Below are 25,006 nucleotides of genomic sequence, written 5' to 3'. Positions count from 1 at the left end.
CTGGATGAGCGCGTTCAAATTTATGAACTATGATTTAGAAGTTGTGCAAGGCCAGTGGGAGAAATGCAGTGAGATTTAGGAAAAAAGGGAATTTAAATAAAAGCCTTTGCTCTCAAACAAGCTCGTGATCCGACAAGGAGTATTTTAACTCTTACCAGAAATCATCCTTTGTATCGCATCCAAGCTAAGTGTTTACCATGAAGTACTGGACATTCAATTACCAATATTTATTTAGTAGGCTTTGATACTTGGAGAATTTCACTGAAGGTGTTTGAACAACCTGGGTGATCAGAGGCATTTCTTATTCCTTAAATGAAATTGGCACTGCATCAGAAGTTTAAAACCTGTTCTGAGGTCTTTCCAAAACATGCCAATTTCTAGAGAGAAGTATTTTTTCTGATACATCCGTGTGCCTGGCTTAATGTGAATGAACCTACACCCCACCAGTCGTATTCTGGGTCTCAGTTCAGTTGACTGCTTTGTTGTATCTTTGAATCTTTGCTATGCTCTGAGTTTTTAACCAGCTTGTTCAGTTCGTCTTGTGTGGTTAGAAGTACAAATCTAGCTGTTTTATTTCTGCTGTGGGTGAGAGTGGTTTAATTTAGTGCAATCACGCAGTCAATGTGTTTGTTTGTTTTCCTGTAAAGTTACTCTGCACCATGCTGTGCCTTGGGAGCTGCACACATGTGCAACTTGGCAAGTTGCTCCCCACATTCAGTGCGTACCTTCTTCACTCTGAACTCACTATTACTGAACAAGGAAGTTCTCTTCCTGCTTTGCTTTTGCACACCTGTTTTGGTGCTCCCTGATGTGATCTTGCTCACTTCACTAACCGTAAGAAAGTGGGCGTTTTTTTTGCCATCTCAGTGTATTGAAGCTTCCAACCAAAGGTCTGGTGAGAATCAGAGGAAGGTGGAAGGGTACACAACCTCATCCAGTCCTGAAGACTTCATGTACAGAGCCTGTTGTTCACCATTCAGAGTGGTGAAGTGGGAAGTTTTTGTTGAGAGAAAACAAACCATGTCATCTCCCCACTGACAGGGGCTCTACAGCACAGCACAGAGTTGATTTTTTTTAAAACTTTATCATAGGCTGAATTAAATTCCAAGAAATGTGCAGATGTTCATTGGAAACCGTTTTGCAAGAGAATAGAGACTAGCAGTGCTTTAACTATTGCTGCCTCTCCCCCCGAAATGCCAGCACTTAAAGTTGGAATGAAAAGATAACTAGGGCAAGTGCATTCAAAAGGCTGTGTCGAGTGGGCAGAGGGAGGGCTGAAATGTATGAAGTCACAAGAACCAAACACACAGCTCAGAGACTACTGCAAGCAGAAGCTACCACTGAACAAAGAGCACACTATTTGTGGAGATGCGCTGAATGCATCTGAGGGGAAAAGATGAAATTTCTTAACTGTGAAAATGATGCAGGGATAAATTTGTACAGTACAAGAATGAATATATTTCCAACGCAAAGAGAATGAACTTGAAGTGTCTGATAGATGAGTTTCACACCTGGGGTTTCTTTCCTGTTCTTCCCCGCATGGAACAAGTGAGGATAGCAGCAGTAAAACTTCTGTTGGCAGGGGAGGTTTTAAATAAACCAGACTTTTTGTGGCTTTTAATGTTAGTGGGCGTCAGCAGGACAACAGAATAACATTTAAATCAGGTTTGGGAACAATATTGTTTTTAAATAACGTGGCAGCACAGTACATTTTTATTAACAGAAGCAACCAGTTCTTACATTTCTGGCTCCAATCCCAGAGCAGTTGAAGCCAATAAAAAAGATTGCTGTAGACTTCGATAGAAACGGAGTCAAATGCTTCGTGACTCACATTTTCCTGACCTGCAGTGAGGAAATACACTTCCACGTGGCACTTTGTTTTTGTTCTTCCAGTGAATTCACACGTGCACACACACCCACTTACTCATGAAAAACCTAGAACATGTCATGTTTATAACGTTGCTTACGTTATACGTTATTTCTCAAAATGCATTTGAGAAATTTGAGAATTGAAAATTTGAGAAATGAAATAGTAGGCTCTCTTGTTTTGCTGATGCAGAAAACACGTTAAGTGACTTATTTTTACATTAGCAGAGTTGGAGACTACTTTTGTGAGCCTCAGTTATTTGCTGTAAGTAATCACCTGTCCACATTTGTAAGAGGTTGCATGATGTAACCCTGTATGATGTCGAAAGTGATGTCGAAAGGACAACACGGAAACTGAGTTTTGGGAAATAGGCCAAGGTGATGGCTAAGAGCATTGAAGTGCTGTGACATGTTTGAACCTGTTCTGAGGGAAATGAAGTACCGTGTAGTTTTTCCTCAGAATCTCATTTAGAAAACAGGCAACGAGTGAACTGCTTGGGAATTCTTTCCCCACCTAAGATGAGGTAAGCTTAAGCTGTGCTTATTTTAATGATATATGTCCTTTGTAAATTGCTACGTTGCACATAACCACTATCTGAATGTCAGCCTGCATATCTTCAGTACCTTCAGGATCTGAACTGCAGATTCACTGATTACATATGAAGTGTTACACTCTACAGAAGGTGCAGTTTTTGCAGTTTCTGTACTATTTCTGTAGTTTAATTGCTAAAATCTGAACTTTCATGAGCCCTGTGAAATCCCTCTCTTTAAAAGTGCTGCTAACACTTCCATTTAATTTATATTTGTCATTTTTCCTGTCTCTTCCAAAGGTCCACAGTACTCTACTTGTTCGGTATTCTTCTCTAAATAACAAGCTGGAGCATCAAAATCACAGAAGCACAGAATGGCCCGGGTTGGAAGGGACCTCAAGGATCACAAATCTCCAACCCCCTGCCACACGCAGGGCCACCAACCTCCACTTTTCACAGCAGCCCAGGCTGCCCAGGGCCCCATCCAACCTGGCCTTGAACACCTCCAGGGATGGACGGGGCATCACAGCCTCTCTGGGCAGCTGTTCCAGCCCCTCACCACTCTCGTAATAAAGAACTTAAAAAAAGCTTTTGATTAACATACATTTTTGTTGAGTGTGCAATGTGCCATGCAACTAATTACTCTTTTTAATCCAAAATAATAATCACAAAAATACATCAAATTAAGTAATGTTTACCAGCGAAGTCTAAAACGAACCACTGTAATCCAGAAGCAGAAATATATTCACACTTGCAAGATAAACTCATCGCATGATTTTCATACTCAAATCTATTACTAGAATGAATAGAAAATCCACACAGCAGCAATGTCAAACAACACAGCAGACTTACGATGATGACTGAAAGTATTAAGTCACCAAAAAATGGTTACTGTCAATAAAACCTATTAAAATAATGTTCCTTCTAAAGAAACAAGATAAAACTATTAATAAAACATCAATAATATGATGGCATGGCTCAAAGTGCGTGTGGAAGAGGGGCAGTACAAGACTTACTCTTTATACATTCTCTCTTCTTAGAGAAACACCCTTGTGCAAATAATGGTTCTGCAGCTTTTGCAACAGTTCACTCTCCCAAGGGGATCTTGATTTGCTCCTAGCTGTGCTAACAATCTTTCACATTTCTGTAAACCATCTTGCAATATGCAAGGTAGCGAACTTTTTAAAAGTTTGTTATACCTCAATGATCCCTCCTCCCTTTAGGAGGAGGTTTGTAGCTAAGGGGCAGGAAGTGACATAGACTTCCTAAACGCCCGTACCCATTTTGGGGGCCCTGGGTAGGGGGGCGGAGGTGCGTCATGTTGCCCGCCTGAAGTAATTGCTTGCTCATAAGTTGGTAGTCCTGAATCATCAGGTCTGGGAGGAAGTGGATTTAAAGAAAGTTCTTCGTGCCTTCTGAAGATGGAAGTCGAACTACGTCTTCTGCTTCTTCCATGATCCAAATGCCTAAGTGACATCAACAGCATTCATAAACAGTGGCTTTTGTTTTAACAAGGAAAGAAAGAAGTCGTCACTCTTGCAAAATTAAAAAACCCAAACAAACAAAACCCCAAACAAAACAAACACCCTTGCCCTTAATGATCAGAAACACCAGAATCCAAATACTCTCTTCAAGCTACACTGTAGGAATAGTTCATTAAATTTACAGGGAGAAGAGAACAGAGAGTCCTCTTGTGCTCCTTGAAGTTTATGATGAAGGAACAAGCAGGGCTAGAGAATTAGCAGAGAAGCATTTTCTCCAACCTAATTCTTTTCACACCTGACATGGAGTATATGCTCCTTATGGCATGAAATCTACTTTTAAGCATGAAATAAAACACATTAGACCTTCCATTGTAGGCCCCAACCTATTAAGTGATGCTGTATTTCAGTGTTTTGGATCTAAGATGACACACACAAAACAAACAAACAAACCAATGACCAGAAGTTATGTCAGCCATACAAGTGCTGTTCTGTTGCTCTACGCTTATGTGTTACTGATTAACTTCAGAGTAACTAGTGCTTACCATTGTAATTTTGCTTCCAGGAAAGTCAGAAGTTTCCTACTGGCTTCCCCGAGGACACAGTCAGACCAACCACTAGTGGTTTTTAAATGCCACCCTCAGAGACCACACTGCTTGTCTTGCTTTTAAGCAATGAAATTCCTTACCCTGGTGGTTGCCTTGATTTACATCTATCTTTGCAGCAGTAGAAGATAAGTAGCCCAATTATGGCTAACATTCCTCCAGCAGCAATCGGACCGATTAGAAGTCCTGTAACGTTTATTTTTTGTAGTGTTTCATCACCTGAAAATAAAACATGGGCTATTTTCAGATAGGGTTCTTTCTGTGTTCTTGACAGTTTACACTGTGAAGTACTATTCTTCTTGTGCTGTTCTTTGTCACAAATGTCTAGCTTGCTCTGAGAAACCATGATATCTGTGCAATCCAAGCTAAGATTGCTGTTCACGTTCATCTTAAAGCAAGTGAGCAGACGTTTCCTTTCCTGTACGTGAAACTTTGAAGATGTCTTTCCTCCAGTGCCTTCCAAATATTATTTCATGTACTTGTGACCTTGACTGAGTTGTAGATCTGCTCTCTGAATGCAGGATGTATTAGAATAAACATAAAATACTGCAATATGAGAAAAGAAGAAAAGGGTTTCTTACCTGTTTTTATTCTAGGACCTTTAGTTGAATAGTCGTTCCAAAACTGTGTCTTTAAAAATACAAAGGAGCAGATGTTAAGAAGATCCATAATTGGCTTATTGACCATTTTTTTCAATGCAGCACTGTAGCAAAATTCAGCAACGGCATGAATGGAAGCAACTCTTGCTGAAGGATTTGAACTTGCTTATCCCAGCATATTTTTATCATACGCTCAAGTTTACATAAAAACTGCAACTTCAGAAAGACGATAATACCAGATTTGAACAACAAAACTGCATTAACTGTCTGATGTTAGCTCATACAGAGATATTTTTGCCTGATTACAGCAAAGGCTAGCACATATTTTGATACAAAAAATGCCTGCAGTTAACCTTTGTAAATCCCTACAAAAGAGTAAAGCAAGTTCTTAAGAATCAGACATTTGCATGAACAGCATTTGAATTCATATTAGAGAAAAACATTTACGTTGCATGATTGCTGTACAGCAGCATTTAGCCTTGATTATTTGATAGACAGCAAAAAACTCCAGCAAGATTCTGATCTAATGCTTTCACAATTGCAAACCAACATTTTCGACTTCAGGTGTTTCTTGCCCTTTCTGAGTTAGGGCAGAGCACATCTAGGATCAAGAAGAGAGTACTGTTTTCTGCACTGAGTCAGTCTTCAGACAGCCATTATGTTCTACTGCTGGGCCAAAAGGTTTTTTTTTAATGTATTTCCTCTTTTAATAAAAGTTTTATTCCAAGCTGTATATATGCAGCAATTTAGAAGATGATTCTACAGGAATACTCTTCAATAGCTAAACTGTAGATGTAGCTTGTATTCCTGTCTTACAAAACACTTGGCATTAGACAGGGATGAAATCAGCCAATTAATACATGGAGCTCATGAATGCATTTAACCTGGATGCTGAGAAATTGCTAAGAAAAGCAGTGAGATTCTGAAATGTGTAGATGTGTAGGCATAACTCTTCTATGACAAGAGATACTTGTGAAGTTTCATTTACATTTCTGTCACAGAATTGGAGCCCTTGTCTGAAGTCTTGAAGGGAATAGTGCATATGCAAGCCCATTCACTGTGTATCTAGAGCAGTAATTCCATCTAATTTGGGCCTCTACTACCACTATAGAACAAGCAATTGTCTCACTTGTGTTATTTTTTTTAAGGGCTACAGGATTTAAATACAGCAATCATCTATTCAGCAGTCTCTTTCAGTGCATTACATTGTTTGAACAACTACCGTTCTATCAGTGTCTTCAAAAACTTCTCTGGCCTCCTCATAGCTGCACAGCTCTTCCATACATTCTCTTTCCAGGTTATCAGGCGTGAATGCTTCAAAATCAAATCTGTTGTTCAGAAGATGTCGTCCAATGAATAAATTGGCCTCCTTTGTTGATGTGAACACTAGTTAAAAACAAACAAAAAAGTTATTTGAAACAAGCTTGGAAGGCCAAAGCTTCTGGTTTTTAAAGAATGGGCAACATCCTATAGGACGATGTTGAATCCACTTCTTCCCCTAGCACATCTCAACTACGTACAGGATAAAGGAGCACAAAGCTCTTCTCCTAAAACACTGACTCTGCTGCTATCTTTTCTAACTATGTAATATAAAATAGAAATACTTTCCTCCCATAGAGCATTTCAGCTATCCCTAATGCTGGCCAAGAGTATTTGGTTCTCCTGACAGCTGCTGAAAGTTTAAGTTTCAGTATTACTCCTCCTGGGATGTGGGCATCAGAGCCCTTCAGAACAAAGTAATGCTTGCAGAATGCAGAAATCCAGTCACATTCAAACTAAGCAAAACAAACAAACAAAAAAAAAACCCACCCAAAAACCCAACAACCCTCAAAATACATCTATCAATATTCTGCAAGCTTGTTTACACAATTCAGAATTTAAATCACAGCAGCAGAGCCTTATTCTTTTCACATTTGTTCTCACTGTTGTGACAGCAAGTACTAGCTAAAGTCCTGTGTAAACATTTCTTTGCTTTAAGGTAGTGTGTGATAGGAATTCTACTGGCAGCAGACACTTCTGAAGACATTTAATTCTTTTTCTCTCCTGTGCTTCCTCCAGGTGCCACAAGGCCCTGTGGACTAAGCTGTGAGGTAAGATTCCAGAAGAGTTAGTGAAACTACAGCAGGCTTTGGAATATAGGAATGCATTTTCTCACCAGACATCTTCATAGTCAAGTTTTATCCCGTTCTTTGTACAGCTTCCTTTAAGGAATATCATCTTCGTATAACAGAACTAGTTTTCTGGCTTGGCTGGTAGTGAATGCATAACCTGTTCTCTAAGAAATGCAGACTATTTGGTTCAGTAACATAACTAGAGGATTATTTTCGCAAGGGCAATGCACAAACAGCACTTTTCTATACCAAGTCAGATAGCTAAAAAAGGGGGTGAGGCTCAGAATAAAGGTATTTGGCTACAAATTAGCTGTGTTCTCGTTGGTTTGTTTTGCTGGATTATCATATCATTCCGGAATTTCTACCCTCATAGTTAGATAGCTCTTGCAGCGCTATCTCAAAACATTTTGTTCTCTGTAAGCTAAGAAAATGCAAGTATAACCTGCATATTGATTGTTCATGCTTTTAATATTGCAGTGTAATGAAGAAATATTACAGCATGGATAGAAGGAACAGGATGCACACGTAAGAAGACATCTTTTACTTCAAAGTAGTCGCATGATAACCTATGCTTAAAATATTGATGCTGTAAGTAACAGTAACTAGAGATATGGTCTTCAGACAAGAAAAAAGTGGAAATGGAAAACAATTACAATATTACAATAAATACTATATTATCCATATTTTGGTTCATTGCAAATCACATTTGAATAAGCGAGCAGATCTTTGGTTTTGCTCAGAAGTGTTTCATTCCTTACTGCAAGCAACATTAGCTATACTTCCAACTTAGATAATTGCTGCATTTTAAGGAATGTGAAGTGTAGAACCCTAAATCCCAGTGATACAAGCTCTTTCTCTCTCAGTATTCATCTGTTTATCTGCTCTCTTTATCACTTTGTAGGATGTAATCAATACATACCTGTCCCCACCTCCAAATAGCACATGACCTGGTGATTAAGGAAGTATTTGGAGAATGAAACAGATGAATTTGAATTCTCTGCTAGATGCACTCCTGCAGTCCCGGAGCCACAGTTCAACAAGATAGTAAATTCAGTTTTAGCATGTTTAATTAAAAATGCATCCACACAATGTGCTGAATAAAGTCACTCTGGTGGTAAAAGATGCTCAGAAGATGCTGAAGGTGTAACCTCTCACTGCAGATACCCTCCACTCTTGGCAACTGTTCTACTTGCTAAAACACTGGATGAAAGAGCCCCTTGCTTTCCAGCTCTACCTTGGAGCAATCTGGGCCTTTTTACTGCCAGGGGAGGGTTCTGTGCTGTGAACTCATAAGGAAGAGGCAGTCTGGCAGCTCTCTGTTTTGCCCCACAGCAGAACAGATTTTAATGAATAACCTGTGTTCAGCATTTTTCTGCTCGACCTGCTGCCCTGAAGGAGTACCCTCCTCTATGTGACGGCTTTGACAAGCCTGTGCTAGGGTTATGGCACTCCTCATTCACTGAGAAGACAGGGCAGATACCTTACAAATTCACCTATGAAGCCCTGACACTGAGATGTTCAGTATCCCACGTGTGTCACAAGGACTTGAGTCCTTCCTGGAGACATCACTGATTTCTACCTTCCAAACGAAGGCACTGCAATAGCAGCACTGTGCTTTGTTTGACCGTGGTGTAAAGGATATGGTATTGAGGAAAAATATCAGTCTCAGCAAACAAGCAAATAAACCCTTTCAATACAAATGAGTTTTAGACACTCAAAACTATAATGTGGTGTGCTCAAAATGTGGCTGCTCCAAAAGTAACGCCTCCTATTTTATGGTGTATGTCCACAACATCAGAGGTGGATGTTGGTGGCATGGCAGCAGAGGTTGAATCTCTCCACCAATATCCTGCTGTATTTTGTTGCCGTGTGATAGATGGCAGCAAAGCAGCAGTCTGACACAGAAGTAACTCCTGTTCATCACTGGTGAAATCAGAATGTTAATGGCAGCAACTGCATTGAAAAAACAGTGTTTTGTAGCTGAGAATTTGCTCTGACGAATAGTGTTACTGTGGTCTTTGTATCTGTTGTCGTTTCCAAGGAAATAAATAGGGGGCGTTCGTGTCGGAGCAAACAAAGTACTATCAAAGATTACTCAGGAGAAACAAAGTTAAGAAGATATAGTTATTTTTCCGGAAAGCACAAACTCGTGCTGGCAGTGCCTTACCATGCGTGGCGTCGGGCTGCTCCGGGCTGCTCAGCCTCTGTACGCGGTGAAGAAACCTCGACGCGGTCAGCTGGAGCTGGCAGAGCAGCAGCAGCAGCCCCAGCATGGCACGTACCTGCCCGACAGAAACCCGCATCTCAACGCACTGACAACGCAACCTCCCGAATGACGAAGCCCGAACAAGTCCCACACATGAAGTAATCCAACGCAAGTGCCTACACGCCGTTCAGCCCGACGGATCGCTAAAAAGAAAGCACCGACCCGAACAGGTCCTGCGTGCCATTGCGTAACCCCGCACACGTCGCCGCGGCTGTCCCACCGCCCGCAGTGGGGGCACGGGGGCACACGGGGCCGGACGGACCTTGGGGCAGGACGGGCCTTGGGGCCGGCCATCGCCGCGGGGCTGAGCCAGAGCCCATCGCTCCATAGGTAACTGCGGGCTTCCAAGCAACGCGCGCCACTGAAACAACAGCGATGACCCACGGAAGAGGGGACGCTTGAGAGCCCCGACGAGGAGAAAGAGAGCCCGCGCCGTGCCGCGCATACCTGTCCGCCGCAGCTCCGAGCCGAGAGCCAGCTGCCGGGAACCATCCGCCACCGTCTTCGGCGCTGAGCGCTTCCTGGAAAGGGCGCGGTGCACACCAGGGCAGCACCCGCCCCGCACCGCTGGCTGCGCCCCGTCGGGGCGGTCCCACGGCCGGGGAAGGGCTGAGGCAGCCCCGCGGGACGCTCCGTGGTGCGGCTGCCTGTGCGCTCGCTGCACGGCCGAGCCCTGAGAGAGCAGAAGCGTGCACAAAAAGAGCAGCGTAGGTTGTTGGTTATCCAGGTAACGCTAGGATGGTTAGAGTGCCCAGTCGCTACCTGTTGGAATGAGAAACAGAAAGCCCTTAGAACGGAGGACCGAGCAGCTTCTTAACTGCGAAGTTCTTGTAGTTCTGACTCAGCATCTCGTGCTGTGCAGTTATTTACCGATCGGTTATGTTGCGATAAACTGCAGATAGAACCTCTCCCCATTCGAATGGGAACTACGCTGTTGCCTAATTAAACGAGCCCCTCTAGCGGAGCTCAGAGGCTGTGCACCCGGTGGGTTCTTCACCCTACTTCACTTTCTGAAACAGGCTGTTCTTCAGTCTGTTACACATAACTGTGCTTGAATTGTGCCCCTAACGTGAATATTTAGTTCTGAACATCTACACTGTTAACCATAATTTCTGAGCAGTGGATATCAGCACTTGTAATAGCACATCAATAACAAAAGCAGTCCTACCTCCATGCCCTGTCCATCCCTAGAGGTGTGCAAGGCCAGGTTGGATGAGGCCCTGGGCAGGCTTGGCTGCTATAAAATGGGGAAGTTGGTGGCCTTACATATGGCAGGGGGTTGGAGCTTTGCGATCCCTGAGGTCCCTTCCAACCCAGGCCATTCTGGTTTTGGTTTATTTAAAACAGTGAGCCACCAAATGATTTTAATGATTGCATAATCAATGAATATTAAGATGCTATAATTATGAAACAAATAAGAGAGCTTAGCAAAGCAGACTACAATAACACAAAAAGGATAAATAGAAGGCTTACCCCTCTCCTGGGCTCACTCACAAAACACCAGCAGAAGTGATCTCCAGAAGAGCTCCTTCCCCACTGGCAGCCAGCTCTTAAGTAGGTCTAGAAGGGGTGGAGCCAGGTGAATTGCCTTCACCTGTGCTCCCAGGGCTGACTCATTGCTCACCTCAAGTGGTCAATCAGAGGTTCAGGCCGTGACTCAGTAGTTCCCACACAATGATAAATTAGCCTTTGCTGGATAAATGATTCTATAGATCCTTTAAATTGCTGAGATGTCTCACGAAGGCAGGTAATGTGCTACACAACTGTTGTGGCACCTTTAGCTGTGCTGCCATTTTTTTTTTTTAATCTGGGAAGTTCACGTGGGTAAGAAGGAAAGAAACAACTTTGGGCTGGAAGTCTGCACATTGTTTTTGTATTCTAAACATTCATAGCATTTGCACCGTGCCATTATAATCTGACTTATGGGTGCGTGGGCCTACAACGTGACAAGTACGTCTTACTGTTGCCCCATCCATGCAAATTCTTTGCTATATATGGGGAAAGGTTACCGAGTCTGTATCAACACCAAGAGTCTGAGTATACTTCTGTATGGGAACTGCTGAGTCACGGCCTGAACCTCTGATCGACCACCTGAGGCGAGCAAGGATTCAGCCAGAGGAGCACAGGTGGAGGCAATTCAGGCTGTGCTGCCTGGCTCCACTCCTCCTAGACCTATTTAAGAGCTGGCCGCCAGTGGGGAAGGAGCTCTTCTGGAGATCTGCTCTGCTGGAGTTTTGTGAGTGAGGCCAGGATAGGGGTAAGCTTTTTGTCTATTCTCTTTTTGTTATCATTATTTGCTTTGTCAAACTCTCTTGCTTATTTTGTAATTATAACAAATATTCATTGAGTATACAGTCTGTATTTGTAAACTATGGTTAGTATGTGAGACTGAGGTTTTCTAGCAAGCTAATAATGAGATAATTAATTATCAAAACAAGTAAAGAACTTGTTCTGGTTTTTTTTTTCCTAGTTGTACTTTGTAATGCTGTTGTCAGCAGTTTTCAAAGAGATCTATTTTGTTAAAAGGCATTAATCAGGTTCAACAGTAATGCGTTAATGCTTCTGAGACTGTCTTTTTTTTTGTTCAGTATAAACTTTGCACGTTTAATTCCTGTAGTTGATGTCTATAACTAAGATATCCTTTGTTGGATTAACCAAACAAGAACTTCCTATTAACTTCCTAGGAAGGAGAGCAGTTGCAACTTATCCCTGCTGTTTGTTTTTTTACTTCTAGTCTGTCTCTGCCTTTTCTGGTGGAGAAGAGTTTAATTAAAAGAATTCAGCAGAACTCAGTTGGTATGGAGCCCATATAAAAGAGGTGACTTAAAGAACTTTTGCAAAGGTAAATTAACATTGACCACGTGGACATTTTTCTTTTGTGTGTAACTTAGAAAACATTTTTTAAATTTTTTAAACCTAGAGAATGAATGCAATGTATTTTGGCACATAAATGATATTATCAGCTAGAAAATAATTTGGAAGACCAGGTGATCACTTGGGACAGTCTCCTTAAATATTCTTGTTTCTCAAAGATTGTGAAGGCAGTTTGACCCTCTGCATTCATAGCATTATGAATAAGTATTGCATATGCATTATGCAATAAGTAATGCATATAGCATTATGATAAGTATCATTTTATTGTGTACACGAAGATGTTATTTCCCAGTGTAGACAGAAAAATTTGTGGCTTTTACTTGAGAGGTGGTGGTAGTGGTTAGAGTTTGTATTTGAGCTTACATAAAGTGCAGCACCCTTTCACAGAAATCATTTTCTAATTTATTTCTTAAGACTTTAAGAAATGATTGATACAGTAGTTCTTTGTGAACGATGGTTGAAGTTGTTAACCAACTTAAAGAAAAAAGAAAAAAGGAATGGAGGTAACCTTGCATTCATTTGTATAGTTTTAGACAGGATTACTTATTTATGCAAGGAGACAGAGACTCATAAAATAACATGGAATGTAATGCTCATTGAAAGAGAGACAATAAGTTATACTCCCCGATTAATATATTTGATTCATACTTGAGAAAATTAAGTTGGAAGATGTTCTGTTAGGAGTTTTCTTGTGCTTGTCAGCCAAAAGAGGCTGAAGGACTTGGTGGTCTTAAGGGACTGACAGATCTCCCTTTCCTTGTGAAATAAGCTCTTCAAGACTGCTGTGATATGGTTGTGTTTAGTCCAGAGATTGTGTAATAAAGCATGCTGTTTTCTAAAGTATCTGGTCTTTAACTGATTATACAAGAAGTTGGAAAATTGCTAATCACCACTGGTTTGGTGTTCTAGTTCAAAAGGCCCAAGTTCTGTGGAAAAGTGTTTCACATTTTTGATTATGAAAGATATTAGGTGAAATGATTGTAGTAATTATGCAATAGGAGACTAAATAATAATAGAGCTATTGGTATTTAAAAGAGTTCTAAAGAACATAATATAACGATGCAATGGTGGAAGTACATCATAGGAAGTACAATACAGATATGAAGACATTGCGTAGGAAGTGAAGTGAGCAATTGGAGATGTTTTGCAAACTCATCTAAGTGCAAATCTAGACCCTTTCTTCAAGCTAAGTGGGTTATGTCTTCAGAAATCGTGTTTTCCTTTTAGAGCAATCAAAAGACAATTTCTGTTGGGTACGCTTACATGCATGAAAACATAAACACTTAGGTGCATGTTAGGCTGCAGGAATGCAGGTACAACAATAATGGAGTAGGAAGAAGTGAGGAATAAATAATATGCTATTCAACTGATACTGCACAAATGAGTCTAGAAAAACTGTTTTGAGATGCTTTTCTTCTGTATAGGTAGCTTTAACAGATTGGACTTGTGAAATCAGTTTTATAATGTTAGGAAACTAAACAAAAAGTTATGTGCTACCAAACTGCCTGGGAAATGTCTGCTTAGGATTAATTTAGAGAATTCTTTCAACCAAAAAGTATGTGTACATATTTATCATGTTAATAAAGATATATTCAATTAATTTTGAAAACCAGAGTAGAAAATTAATTTCCCTCCCACAGTCTTAATGAAGAAATAAAGAAACTAATTTCCCATCGCTGTTAGAGGGGTAATCCACTCCTTCACATATTAAGAAATTAATGTAATACATCCACTCAGCCAAAGAGTCCCTGCTTCTTCACCTGCCCCCAGTCTCTTACATCAGCTTCTTCTGTGTACTACAATTATGAAAAAGAAAGCTGAACAAAACTAACTCTTATGTTTTTCAGACATCGCTGGGCACTTAGTCTCATGCTGTTCCCAATAAAGCCATCAGTTGAATTGGGTGATATTTGCCAGTCCTGTTTTTCTACTAATAATAACAGCTTGGAAAATGAAGAATGCAGGAAAAAAAAAATCAAGGAAAAATTGTGATCGGCTTTATATTCCTATATATACTTGACTTTTCCAATGGAGTAACGAGGCCATTCTTTTTGTTTGGCCTTAAAGAAAGTTGTTTCTGGGGGGGAAAAAAAAAGATCAAATTATTCTAAGGTATTTGAAATGTGTGTTTGAGAGATGGTCAGGATTGCAGTGCTGGAAACTTTTTTTTTTTTGGTCTTAAGGCTGTGTTTGCTTGACTGAAGTATCTCGCAGGGCCTGGCAGCACACTTGCATTGGTGCAGCCTCTCCTTAATGTAAGGAGGCAATGTTAACGCAGCCTCAGCTTGAGGAAAGCAGTTTAGATTTGTAAAAAATATAACAACTGTGAACTTGGATATTAACAATGAAGACTTGTGCAGAATTTGGGCCATACCTGAAGATGTGGTTCAGTGAGTGTCGATGGAAGTCAGCGGGTGCCATTTTCCTGCCTGGAGGAGCTCAGTGATGCCTCTTTGCTTCCTCCGTGTTTCCATGCCAAGTGCCATTTTGTTAGCGTGCCCCTCTGTGCCACGGCAACAAAATGGAGCAGGATATTGGTGGGAAGGCTCTCGTGGAAGTTTGTGCTGTTGCCAGAGACGATATTCCTGCCAAAGCACAAAGCGGCGTGAGACAGGTGAGCGCTGCAGGGGCGGCTGCTGAGCGCAGCTCTCCTCAGCCCTCGTGTGGTGAGGCGGGAAGGCGTCAGTGGGCGCAGTGTGGTGGCTGCGGCCGGCTGGCCCTGCGTTTCCTTCCTCTTCCTGCCTGCTTCACCTTGCGCTGGTGGTATGTACGTGTTAATATTTACTGAGTAGGACTAGTAAAATATCTTGTCATGTCGTCTCTTGTGTATCTTGAGAGGGAAAAAAGCGCAGAGTATTCCTGCCTCCCCGGGCGCATGAAGCTGTGGTGTTGGACAGGGCACCCAGGGAGCAGAGAACGGCTGCCTGCGTCGGCAGTCTCTGGGAGCGCTGCTGAGGAGGAGGCAGAGCTCCAGCAATCCCTGCCTGCTGCTGTCCTTCTGAGCTCCTCTTGGAGCTGCTGAGTGGGCAGTATTGGTGGTAGGTGAAAAATGTTTGACTCAGAGAGTGGCGAGGCGCTGGAACAGGTTGCCAAAGGGCTGTGGAGGTCCATTTTCTGGAGGCCTTTGAGGTGGGGTTGGATGGGGCCCTGGGCAGCCTGATGTAGTGGGTGGCAGTGCTGCCTGTGGCAGGGCAGTGGAGCTTGGTCCTTTTTCATGTCCATTCCTGCTCAAGCTGTTCTGTGATTCTGTGAGCAGCTTACTTCCTTGAGGAGCTTTACCATGAGGGTCTCATAATGTTTAATAGCAGTTTGGCATAAGTGGGGTTCAAGAAGAATTTGTGGAGAAAGAGTATTGCTCAAAGTATTCATTTGTTATGCACGCTTAAAAAAAAAGCACATTATTTTTCTGAATACAAAACAGCTCCTTTCCAATGCTTTGGGAATATCACTATATTCCCAAATATCAGTAGTGCTGCTCTTGAGGACACTGCAGATTTCCAGTGTTTCTCCTGATTTCTTTCCAGTTCAGATTTGGCAAAGAGAGCAAGCAATTTATTCCCCTTTGTTCCCCTTAATGAGAAGAAGTGCCACAGCTCAACATGGTTCTGAGTGATGCTTCTGTAACTGACATCTTTCTTTAATAATGTATTTTTCTTCTGTACAGTCCTCAGTGAAAATCTGTTAGTATAGACTAATTCCTTACTTGATGGTAGTGAGCCCCAGTATTTCCCTGTTTTATACTTGATGTAGTTATTTCACTGCTCTAACTACAGATAACTACTGGTGTACATCCTTGTGCATACATGTTTTTAGGAAACAGTTCAATAGTTCAATTTTATTCAGAGATTCCAGCTGTAATTACAGTACAGCGTCAGGCCAGCACAGTTCATTAGGTTGTCGACTAGGTGGCACTATTGTTATTAAAGAAGAAAACATAAGCTGCTTTTTGAATCACTCTGTGTGCAAGACTGACAGAAAGCTGTACTGTGTTTTTTAAAACAAAACAAAATATAGATTGAACAGTGCCTTTATAAAAATAGTTGAGTGCATCAGCTAAATATTGAAAAAATATTGGAATGGAAAGGTTAGCAAGAGAAGGAAACTTTAATCTCGTTACCAGCACATTGCAAATGCACCCATATTTCTAATGCAATTGTCCTACCTTCCCTGAAATTTTACCTGAAATAACTTGATGTTTCTCCTTCTCTTTTGTCATCTTTCTTACTTGTGCATGAAAAACAACTAAACAAACATAGTATTGTCCTATCAAAGACAGATACAGTACACTTTTTCTATTATTAAAGAAGGTAAGGATCCAGACAGTTCTGTGCTTGTTAGACCTTTTAGCCAACTTGCATGATGTGTGAATTTTATCAACTTGTTTTATTTGTTTTCTTTTAATGCCTGGAAGATTATAAATTTTCATCAAAAGAATTCTTGAGGAGAGGGAATGCAAATCTAAAGCAAAGTAGTTCTTGGACAACTAGTTCAGTTCTCTTAAATTTCATCCAGAATTCAACAGGAGGCAATACAAACTGGGGAGTACCAGACAAAAGTTCAAAAACTGTAAGTTACGTTAACTGCAGCTCCATGTTTGTTACTCACTGGATTCTGATCCAAAAAAGCTGCGTTGGAGCACTGTGGTGATTGATTGAAATGCCTATGGTTACTTAAACTCTCATCTTACAGATGAAATAAAATAGAATCTCACTTAGAGGAACTTTCCCATGTGCTTTCTGGGTCACTGGTTTGGTTCTCTCAGGAATGTGTTTGGTTCAGTTTGCCTCACTTTCGTTTGTGTACGCTGTACAGAGGTACAACAAACAGCAGTTTGTGCTTTATTAAGGTTGTAATGTTGGCCTACTCTGTCCCCATGCTCTGGATACCCTACTTTCCTTTGACAGAGGCAACTTGAGAAGAAGTTCACAGCTCCCAGAGTGAAAATCTTTGCTCACTTTGAATGTAAACAAATGTAGTTGAATTTGAGCCAGAAGCTTTGAATAGAACAGATGAGGACGGCTTGGTGTGACTGGGGCTGGTTTATTTGCTTGTTTTTTCCCTTGGGAAAGAGGAAACAACAGCAGGTTCAAAAATCTTTCTTGGATAGAATGTGCTGACTAATGGAGTATCTATTACATGGAACAAAACTGTTATTTTAATTCTTCATCTGTTAGAGCAGTGAAGAGTAACATCTTTCCTTCCATTAGGAACTAGCAATACGTTAAAATGGCAGTCTTGGATTCAGAATTTGTCATGAGCCCTCTGAATAATTCTGTCCTGTTTTAAGGTAAATTAATAAAAGCATAACCTCTAATTTTATTAAGTGTGAAAAATGAAAAAGAGTAGATACAACGAAATCTTATTAATCTATCAATAAAGATGGATTGTGTTCTCCCCAAAAGCCTCGAAGCAGCCTGGTTCCACCAATCCCTAAGGTATACTGTCAAAACATAAATTGTGTGCTGATAGGAATGTTGTACTTGACTCTATAAAAAGCAACACATGATCCAAATTAGTGCTCTGGGCTAATTTAAGAATCCTGTAGTTGCAAGGTCAAGGAGAAGAATTACTGTTCTCTTCCATTTAGTAGAGGAGAGTTACAACTGGACTTTTATGTATTATCAATAAATTAGTGAGCTGGAAGGACCCTTTGCCTGACCCAGGGCAGCTGTTCTTAAATGGTGTATGTTCCCCAAATTCACATCTGTGTAGTGAAGGGATAAGGAACATTCTATGGTATTTTTGTATGAATTAACATTTATCCAGAATCAAAATCATTGTCAAGTAGTACTTCAGTGTTAGTGCATTACATTGACAGTGCTGCGTGGCTTTCTATGAAATTCAGTAAATCAGAGTTTTCTGCATTGAAAATTGCAAGTCTGCCCCATGCTTTGAATGATTTTTTTACTTTAAGGTAATCCAACTACAGGTATCTTAGATTTTTTTGTTGTTGTTTTCTGTTGTGTTTTTTTTTTAGCATTTCTGGAGTCCTATTTCAATATTACCTTGTCATAAACAACAGCAAATCCTTGCTCAGCTGGTTGTGTTGCTATCTGCTGCATTTTCTGAAAGGCAGTGTTTTTTCCTAAAGGGGTAGGGGTGTTGGAAGATGTAGGATAAAAGAGAATTATTACAATGTTCTACCGAAAGCAAAAAATGCCTTTTCTATAAATCTCTAAACTAAAAAAAATGGATTAAGATAATATCAAATATAACTGCATTAAAACAGTTTTCATCCAGTAAAGTCTTAAAAATAACCCTACCCATAGAATTTCTCCAGATCTAATATGGGGAAAAAAGAACACCATCACACACACACACACACGTACGTACGTACGTACGTGGTAGGGAGGGTGCTGTCTACAAATAATGTTTTGTCAATTACAGCCTTTAATATGCTGTAGTTTTCTTGATCCAGTAAAATAGATGTTAACTCAGATAAATATTTAAATGATGGATTTGGAGTAAGTCTACAGCTCTTACCTGGTGTAGCTTATTTTAGTCTTGTCATCTTGTTGCCTCTATGTAGGAGATGTACCAAACTGTCTTACTGTCCAAATCTTCTGTCACTGTGTCAGTAGGTTATCTTCTCATAGTGGAATCCCATCTGGTTTATGCAACCAAGGTGTGGGACAGACTTGATGATTGGAATCTGGAGAATGGTGAGCACCTGCTTCCTTCCCCGCAGGCACAGTACTTCATACATCTTCACAGAGATTCTGGGCTCTGTAAAGGCCTTTTTAAGGCCCATTTGGTACACCTGCATGCTTGTTGCCTAATTTCTTAATTTCTATTACAAATTGACTAGAAGTTGTCAGGTATTTTTAAAAGAAGATGGCAATGGGTTAGTAAAATCTGTTTATTATTTTCTTTGCAATGAAAGCAGGTATTTCAACAGTGTCAAAAAAGAGTCCTCAGAAAGAGAAAATATATATGTGAGGCATTATCTTCTAATGGATCATGCAGTACAGTTAAACTCTCTTGGGCATCAGGGATTGTAGAAGCAATGCTGTCCTCTGCCATGTGATTTTATTTTGTCTGTCTTTTTAATGTCAGTAACATCTCCTTTGGTCAGGGAATTATTTGGTCAGCATCTTATTTGGACAGCATTCTATTCTTTACTTGATTGTAAGAAAATATGCAGTGTGCTTGTTAAACATTAAGCTACCTTGATGGTTCCACTGCATTGCTGACATCTTGAAATTACAGTAACAGCATATTCAGATTTAAATTCTAGCCCTTGACTTGCTGTGACTGTGTGCATGTGGATGCTTTATGTATCTGCAGGAATTTCTTTCAGTTGGTGCTGGGTTGTTTCTTTTTCTTTGCAAATAGTCACAGACACATTTCTTACAGTTAAAATGGTAAATTTATGGGGCCACATCCAACACTTATGGGTGGTGGAGTTGTTTCTTATCATCAGTGTCTCCCCATCAGATGGGGTAGCCATGTTGTGGTCAGTCCTTGGATCAGAAGTCACTGTGCTAATGAAGGTAAAGCTTCTTTGCTGATGTCTTTGATTCCTGTATTTCACCAAGTATGGAATTTGATGCTTACATTTCAGCTCATCTCCTCCTGCATGCAAACCCTTTAAACGCAAAGGTCTGATTTTCTTAATGCTATCCTTTGTGTCTGTGTATCTGTAAATACCTTTAAACAGGTAAGTGACAATAATTACTCATTGGGGATGATACGTACTAAGAACTGATGCAACCTTAGCTAAAATGCCATGAATTACCCTGTTTCTAAGCAGCCACTCAGTGTGCTACTAGAATACTGTTAAAGGGTTTTATTTAAAAAATGAAATGAAATAAAAAGACCCCAAAATTAATTCTGCACACATACAATGCTCAGAAGTATTAAGTTGAATGGCACCAGGAGGAATGTCCTTTAAAGTAGTTCTTTTTAAAGGTATTGCTGTCAGTTGCACTTCTGGTGTTTGAATGTTTTAGTTAATATCAAAACCTCCAGTTGTTATTGTGGTAAAATGATAGTGTGAAATTGATGCTGTTATACTATAACAATAAGGACGTGACTCATGTATTTTATGTACACATGCATTCAACTGTAGTGACAAATGGCTTCATGCTGAGTGATTAAATGCATATTAGCATTTGCCCTAGGCATTTGATTATTACCATCTTTACTTCATTACATTACTACACTGTATGGCCGTATAATTTATAAGATAATACAGACATCACTTTGTTGCTGATAGGAATTATTCTGTTTTATGGATGGTGTCCTTTAATTTTGCCTTTCATGGATTATAAAATTGGTTAATATCTGCTGAAGTGAATCACTGGAGAAGCAAATAAAGATGTTGGCCTCGGGTCACAGTGTCATTTGTGATACTGGCAAAATCTTACAGCCTCATTTATCCCTGTACATGATTGATAACACCATGGGTTAAATGGAGAAAGCTTTGCTTCCATTAAAGGATCATCATGAATGAAGACCTCCCACTTAAAAGTCAGGCATGATGAGAAGACAAGAGACTATCTACAGGTCAAATTAAATAACTTAAATAATTTAAGTGGAATGACAGTGTAATTTGTTCATTCTGTGTTATTACCCTGACCCCTATCAGGCTTATGGGCTAACTTACTTTCTGGTGTAGGGTATTTAAGATGTAATTTTTAATAAGTGCTTTTCGAAGTATAGAAAGCCCTTTATGGCACTTAAAATTGTGTTTAAATGGATTTTATAATGTGCTTTTTAAAAAGTAATTTTTGTTCTTATTTTCTTGAGCGCGAAGAGAAACACAGAAAAGCAACTGCAGTAAATGCTTCAAGTGTAGAACTTTAATCATTTTCACTTATTAATTTTTTAGAATTTTGGGGGTGCATTTTCCAGAATGTGTTTTGTATTTTGAAAGTATTCTGACAGATAGCAGTTGTTGAAGTAGTATCTACTTAATTAGGAATATCTCTAGTTGCACAAGAACTGTTTTTGTGCTCGCTCTGTCGAAAGGACACTCATTTATCACGTGTTTGCAGAGTATTTGTAGACAGCTATGTTAATGTATCAGAGTTGGGCGTTTTATGAGTATATGTTAGTTATCTTTAAGTATTTAATTTTGTGCCTTCATTATTACATTTGGTATGGTTTTGTTTCTTTCAAGCATAGGGTGATGCACTTAGCAGGTAACAAAGTTCTCTGATGGAGGAGACCCCAGGAGTGTCAGCGCTCAGCTCAGAGGGGAGGGAGCTCATAGAGCACATACTGAGCCCTGCAGTTTTCAGCAGTGGGCTGTGAAGCATTTTGTTGCAGCCTTAGAAAAAGCAGCCTGACTTCCTTGCGGCAGAACCAGTACAAATTGCACATGAGAAAATGGAACTTTGCAGTGAGGGGATGGGGGAAGTCTCAATGAGCTTCAGCCAGGAAAGCCTTTATCCTTACTCACTGCTTTAGGGAGGAGAAGTCTTGCTTGTCCAGTGCTCCTGCTGAGCTCAGTGAGCTGAAGGAAAGCCCAGGGACGCCTGAGGCCTGTTGTCCTTCATTCCTTAGAGTGTAACGTTGGCTTGAAAATATTCCCCTAAGAAAGCAATTCTCAAATGTGATGGGAAAGAAAATCACAAACCCCAGTGTGCAAAGGTTAAAATGCATTCTTCTACTGGTTGACTTGAATGGGAAGACTGAAATTCAGATGCACCCAACTTGGTAGGTTGAGGGCCTGAAATAGGCCATCGTTTTTCCATGTCAAGATTTTGCACGAGAACAGTGATTTTTTTTCATCCCCTCTGGTAAAACAGGATACTGGGATTCTCCATGTGGTAGCAGTACTGCCCCATGAAAGCCCGTTGCTTTGGGATCCCTGAACTCCAGTGTTGAATTGGAGCTGACAGGAGCAGAATTAGAGCACGTGTCATGTCTTAACATTTTATGCACAAAATCTTACCCTACAGATCAGAATATGGGATGATTCCGATTTGAAATTAACGTTTAATTTACTTTGCATGGTGTTCTGTTATTAGTCTTGCAGCTATGATAACTTCCCAGTATTTGATACAGCATTTAAAATGTTTATGCTTTGTGAATTACTGGTGCAGCATCTATTGGTAAGGAACAATGTTGAGAGCCTGGAAGAAAGAATTGCTAAATACATTTGGGGGCCTGATCTAATTGATTCTAAACACTTTAGCTAAAAAGGTCTTTTTTAATATTAAAAAATTACTTAAAAACAAAAAAACAAACACCCTCACAAGTAACAAAATAGGCCTATGTTGCCTAAAATGCTGCAGATTGGCCACAATACATGTTCTGTGCATGTTGATACAAGAGATTGGCTGCCCAAAGTGGTAACTGTTTGTATGTGGCTCTTATTTGGACCCCTATTCATCTCTTCTCCCCTAGAAATCCTTCAAACATACACATTTTGACACTGAAAAAGAAATTTAAATAACTATTTCACATTGAGTAATAAACAAATATCAGTAAATATTAGTTATGTTTTAAGGTGGAAGACATAAATGAGCCAGGTCTTTTCTTGTTTTTAGCAAAAACGTGTTTTCAGTAACTTAGTTGAAATAACTTTTTGTGGTGGGGCAACTGAACAGGGAATCAATCTATTACCCGTGAGCAAGCAGCTTAAAGTTGATCTATGTTAGGGTTTTATTTAGACAACAGCAGAAAAAGCGGCGAGTCCTGATTTGTAGTTGTTATGGCCCCATGATACAGACCAGGTCTCTGCTCTTCCTGCAGGAATTCCTTCCCAAGAGCTCTGTGGCAGTGGCCAGGTCAGTCGTAACTCCTGTGCCCTGCCTCTTCAGTGCTGAGCGTATGGAATGCGTCCCGGGACGGGAGAGCGCGCGGAAGCAGTGCGTGTTACTGGGCTAATTCAGGTGGGCTGTTGGGCGTTCGTTCTCAAATGAAATATATAAAGTATGGAGAGTGCATTTTGTAAATCAAATGCTGACTGAACTGACAAAAGTACAATAATGATCCCTGACGTCACTAACAAATGAGCTTTGTCCCTAGAGATGTGTATGAAAGTGAGTGCAGCTCCTTGCTTGACTGCAGCTGATGGAACTAGTTCAGAGCCCAAACATCAGTACTAGATCTCATGGGAATAGAAGAGGAAAGTTTTCTTCTGAAAGGTCAGAGTCAGAAATCCCAAGTATTGTCAGTTGGAAGATCTCCTTCAAAATTGAGCCTGAATTATTATTTTTGAAATCTCAGGCTGGGGAAAATTAAGCCTTTCAATGGCCAGATGTATTATTTTCTGTACCTTCATGCCTGCATAGGGCAGTAGCTCTGGGGACAAATAAAGTTCTACTTCATGCTCACTGTGGTCTTCATTTAAAACAAAAATCTAAGCTCAAAACGTAGAGACAAGTAAATGAATACTGTGAATTGATGGTAGAGCTGGTGGGTTTTGTTTTGGTTTTTTTTGCTGTTTTTTTAACAGTACCATACATTAATTTAAAATGGAAATGTAAGATTGCATAATGGCTTTAACAAGTAGTTTTACTATTTGCAAAATGTATTTATTTGCATTTTTCTTATTGTTTGAATATCCTCTTCAAGATCAACCAAAGAGAAAATGTACATTTTTCCATTGCAGACAAGCACTAAGAATGGATGAAGACCTTAAAATGCAGCCGCTGGACTCCACTCTTCAGAGTCCATCAGAGACATTGCTCTCCATTCGTCTCTTGGACTTCAAAACAAGTTTATTGGAGACTATAGAAGAACTGCGTATAAGGAGGGTAAATGTGTTTATCTTGTTTTGGATGTTTTAATTTTGTTTTCCTGCCTATCATCATAGAAAATGTTGCAGAGGTATGGGTCAGTTTCACACTGTATTTTAAAGACTTCACCAACTGTAATTTTGTTTTTAAAGTTGCACGTCATTAAGGCAGTGACTGTAACTGAAATTTTCTGTAGGTTTTACAAGGAAACACTTGCACTGTGCAGAATTAATTCTGAAATTCACTGTGTTTGATCCCTAGACTCTTGCCCCAATGGCAATGTTTAGCCTTGGCTATTTATTTTTCGTATTAAAAAGTCTGTAGGGTGTAACCGGCATGATAAATACAGGAGTGTGCCAGAAGGTGTTAGCTAAACTTCATTTACACTGGTTGCTTTTTTGCTGTGTTTGCTGTTTTAATCCCTTTGGTTGGAGTCTGTTTAGTGTCATAAAGCTTCATCTTTGGGGATAGTTTTGTTTGGTCTCTTTTGTGTCTGCCATATCACAGGAGTAAGTGACTCATTTTAGTCAAGGTTTTCTCAAGAAGGTAAGTGATTTTCCTTGGTTGAGTGAGTCTTTACTTTCAAAACTGATGTTAATGCTGTAGCAGAAATGCGAAGTCACAGCTTGAAGCAGTGATTGAGCACCTGGTGGGAAGGCAGGGCCAACCAGGGGAGCTCAGGTGTGTGCAATGCACTGAGTGATTGAAAGGCATGCAGCCAGGATCCACCCCTTCCCGGACCTCATTTAAGGGTTGGCAGTGGAGGCAAGGGTGTCTTGCTGGAGATCCCTGCCCACCTGCAGCCTTCTGAAGGTAAACATTGTCTTTCCTTTGTTTCTGTGCCCATGGCTGTTGCATTTGAGCAAATCCTCACTTGCTGCAGCCTGGGTCCTTGCTCTGCTGTCACTGGTGCACTTCTATTGTGTTACAAATGCCGAGAGCCAATTTCATAGATAAGATGTCACTCAGTTTCTAAAATGC

The 25,006-nt window shown here is 40.4% G+C and overlaps 2 protein-coding genes across 2 annotated transcripts in view; one reads left to right on the top strand and one right to left on the bottom strand.

Moving 5' to 3' along the window:
* Positions 1 to 3,633: 3,633 nt before the first annotated feature.
* On the bottom strand, positions 3,634 to 9,950 carry PRRG4 (proline rich and Gla domain 4; the record flags this gene model as incomplete). Its single annotated transcript, XM_079536610.1, has 6 exons — positions 3,634 to 3,862; positions 4,566 to 4,701; positions 5,064 to 5,112; positions 6,304 to 6,467; positions 9,360 to 9,474; positions 9,906 to 9,950. 6 exons carry the CDS (start codon positions 9,948 to 9,950, stop codon positions 3,634 to 3,636), a joined length of 738 nt encoding a protein of 245 aa, XP_079392736.1.
* A 4,903-nt stretch (positions 9,951 to 14,853) lies between these two features.
* The window catches only part of CCDC73 (coiled-coil domain containing 73), a gene marked incomplete at both ends in the record, with an annotated part of 53,142 nt that continues 42,989 nt past the window's right edge, over positions 14,854 to 25,006 (top strand). The window contains 3 exons of the mRNA XM_079537018.1: positions 14,854 to 15,099; positions 18,862 to 18,994; positions 23,862 to 24,043. Coding sequence (XP_079393144.1) covers positions 14,854 to 15,099; positions 18,862 to 18,994; positions 23,862 to 24,043 — 561 coding nt within the window. The remainder of the gene's footprint in view (positions 15,100 to 18,861; positions 18,995 to 23,861; positions 24,044 to 25,006) is intronic.

This window comes from Tetrao urogallus (assembly GCF_951394365.1).
Source record: "Tetrao urogallus genome assembly, chromosome: 6".
Lineage (NCBI taxonomy): Eukaryota > Metazoa > Chordata > Aves > Galliformes > Phasianidae > Tetrao > Tetrao urogallus.
Note: the sequence above shows the minus strand (reverse complement) of the source record. Positions and strands in the feature narration are given on the sequence as shown.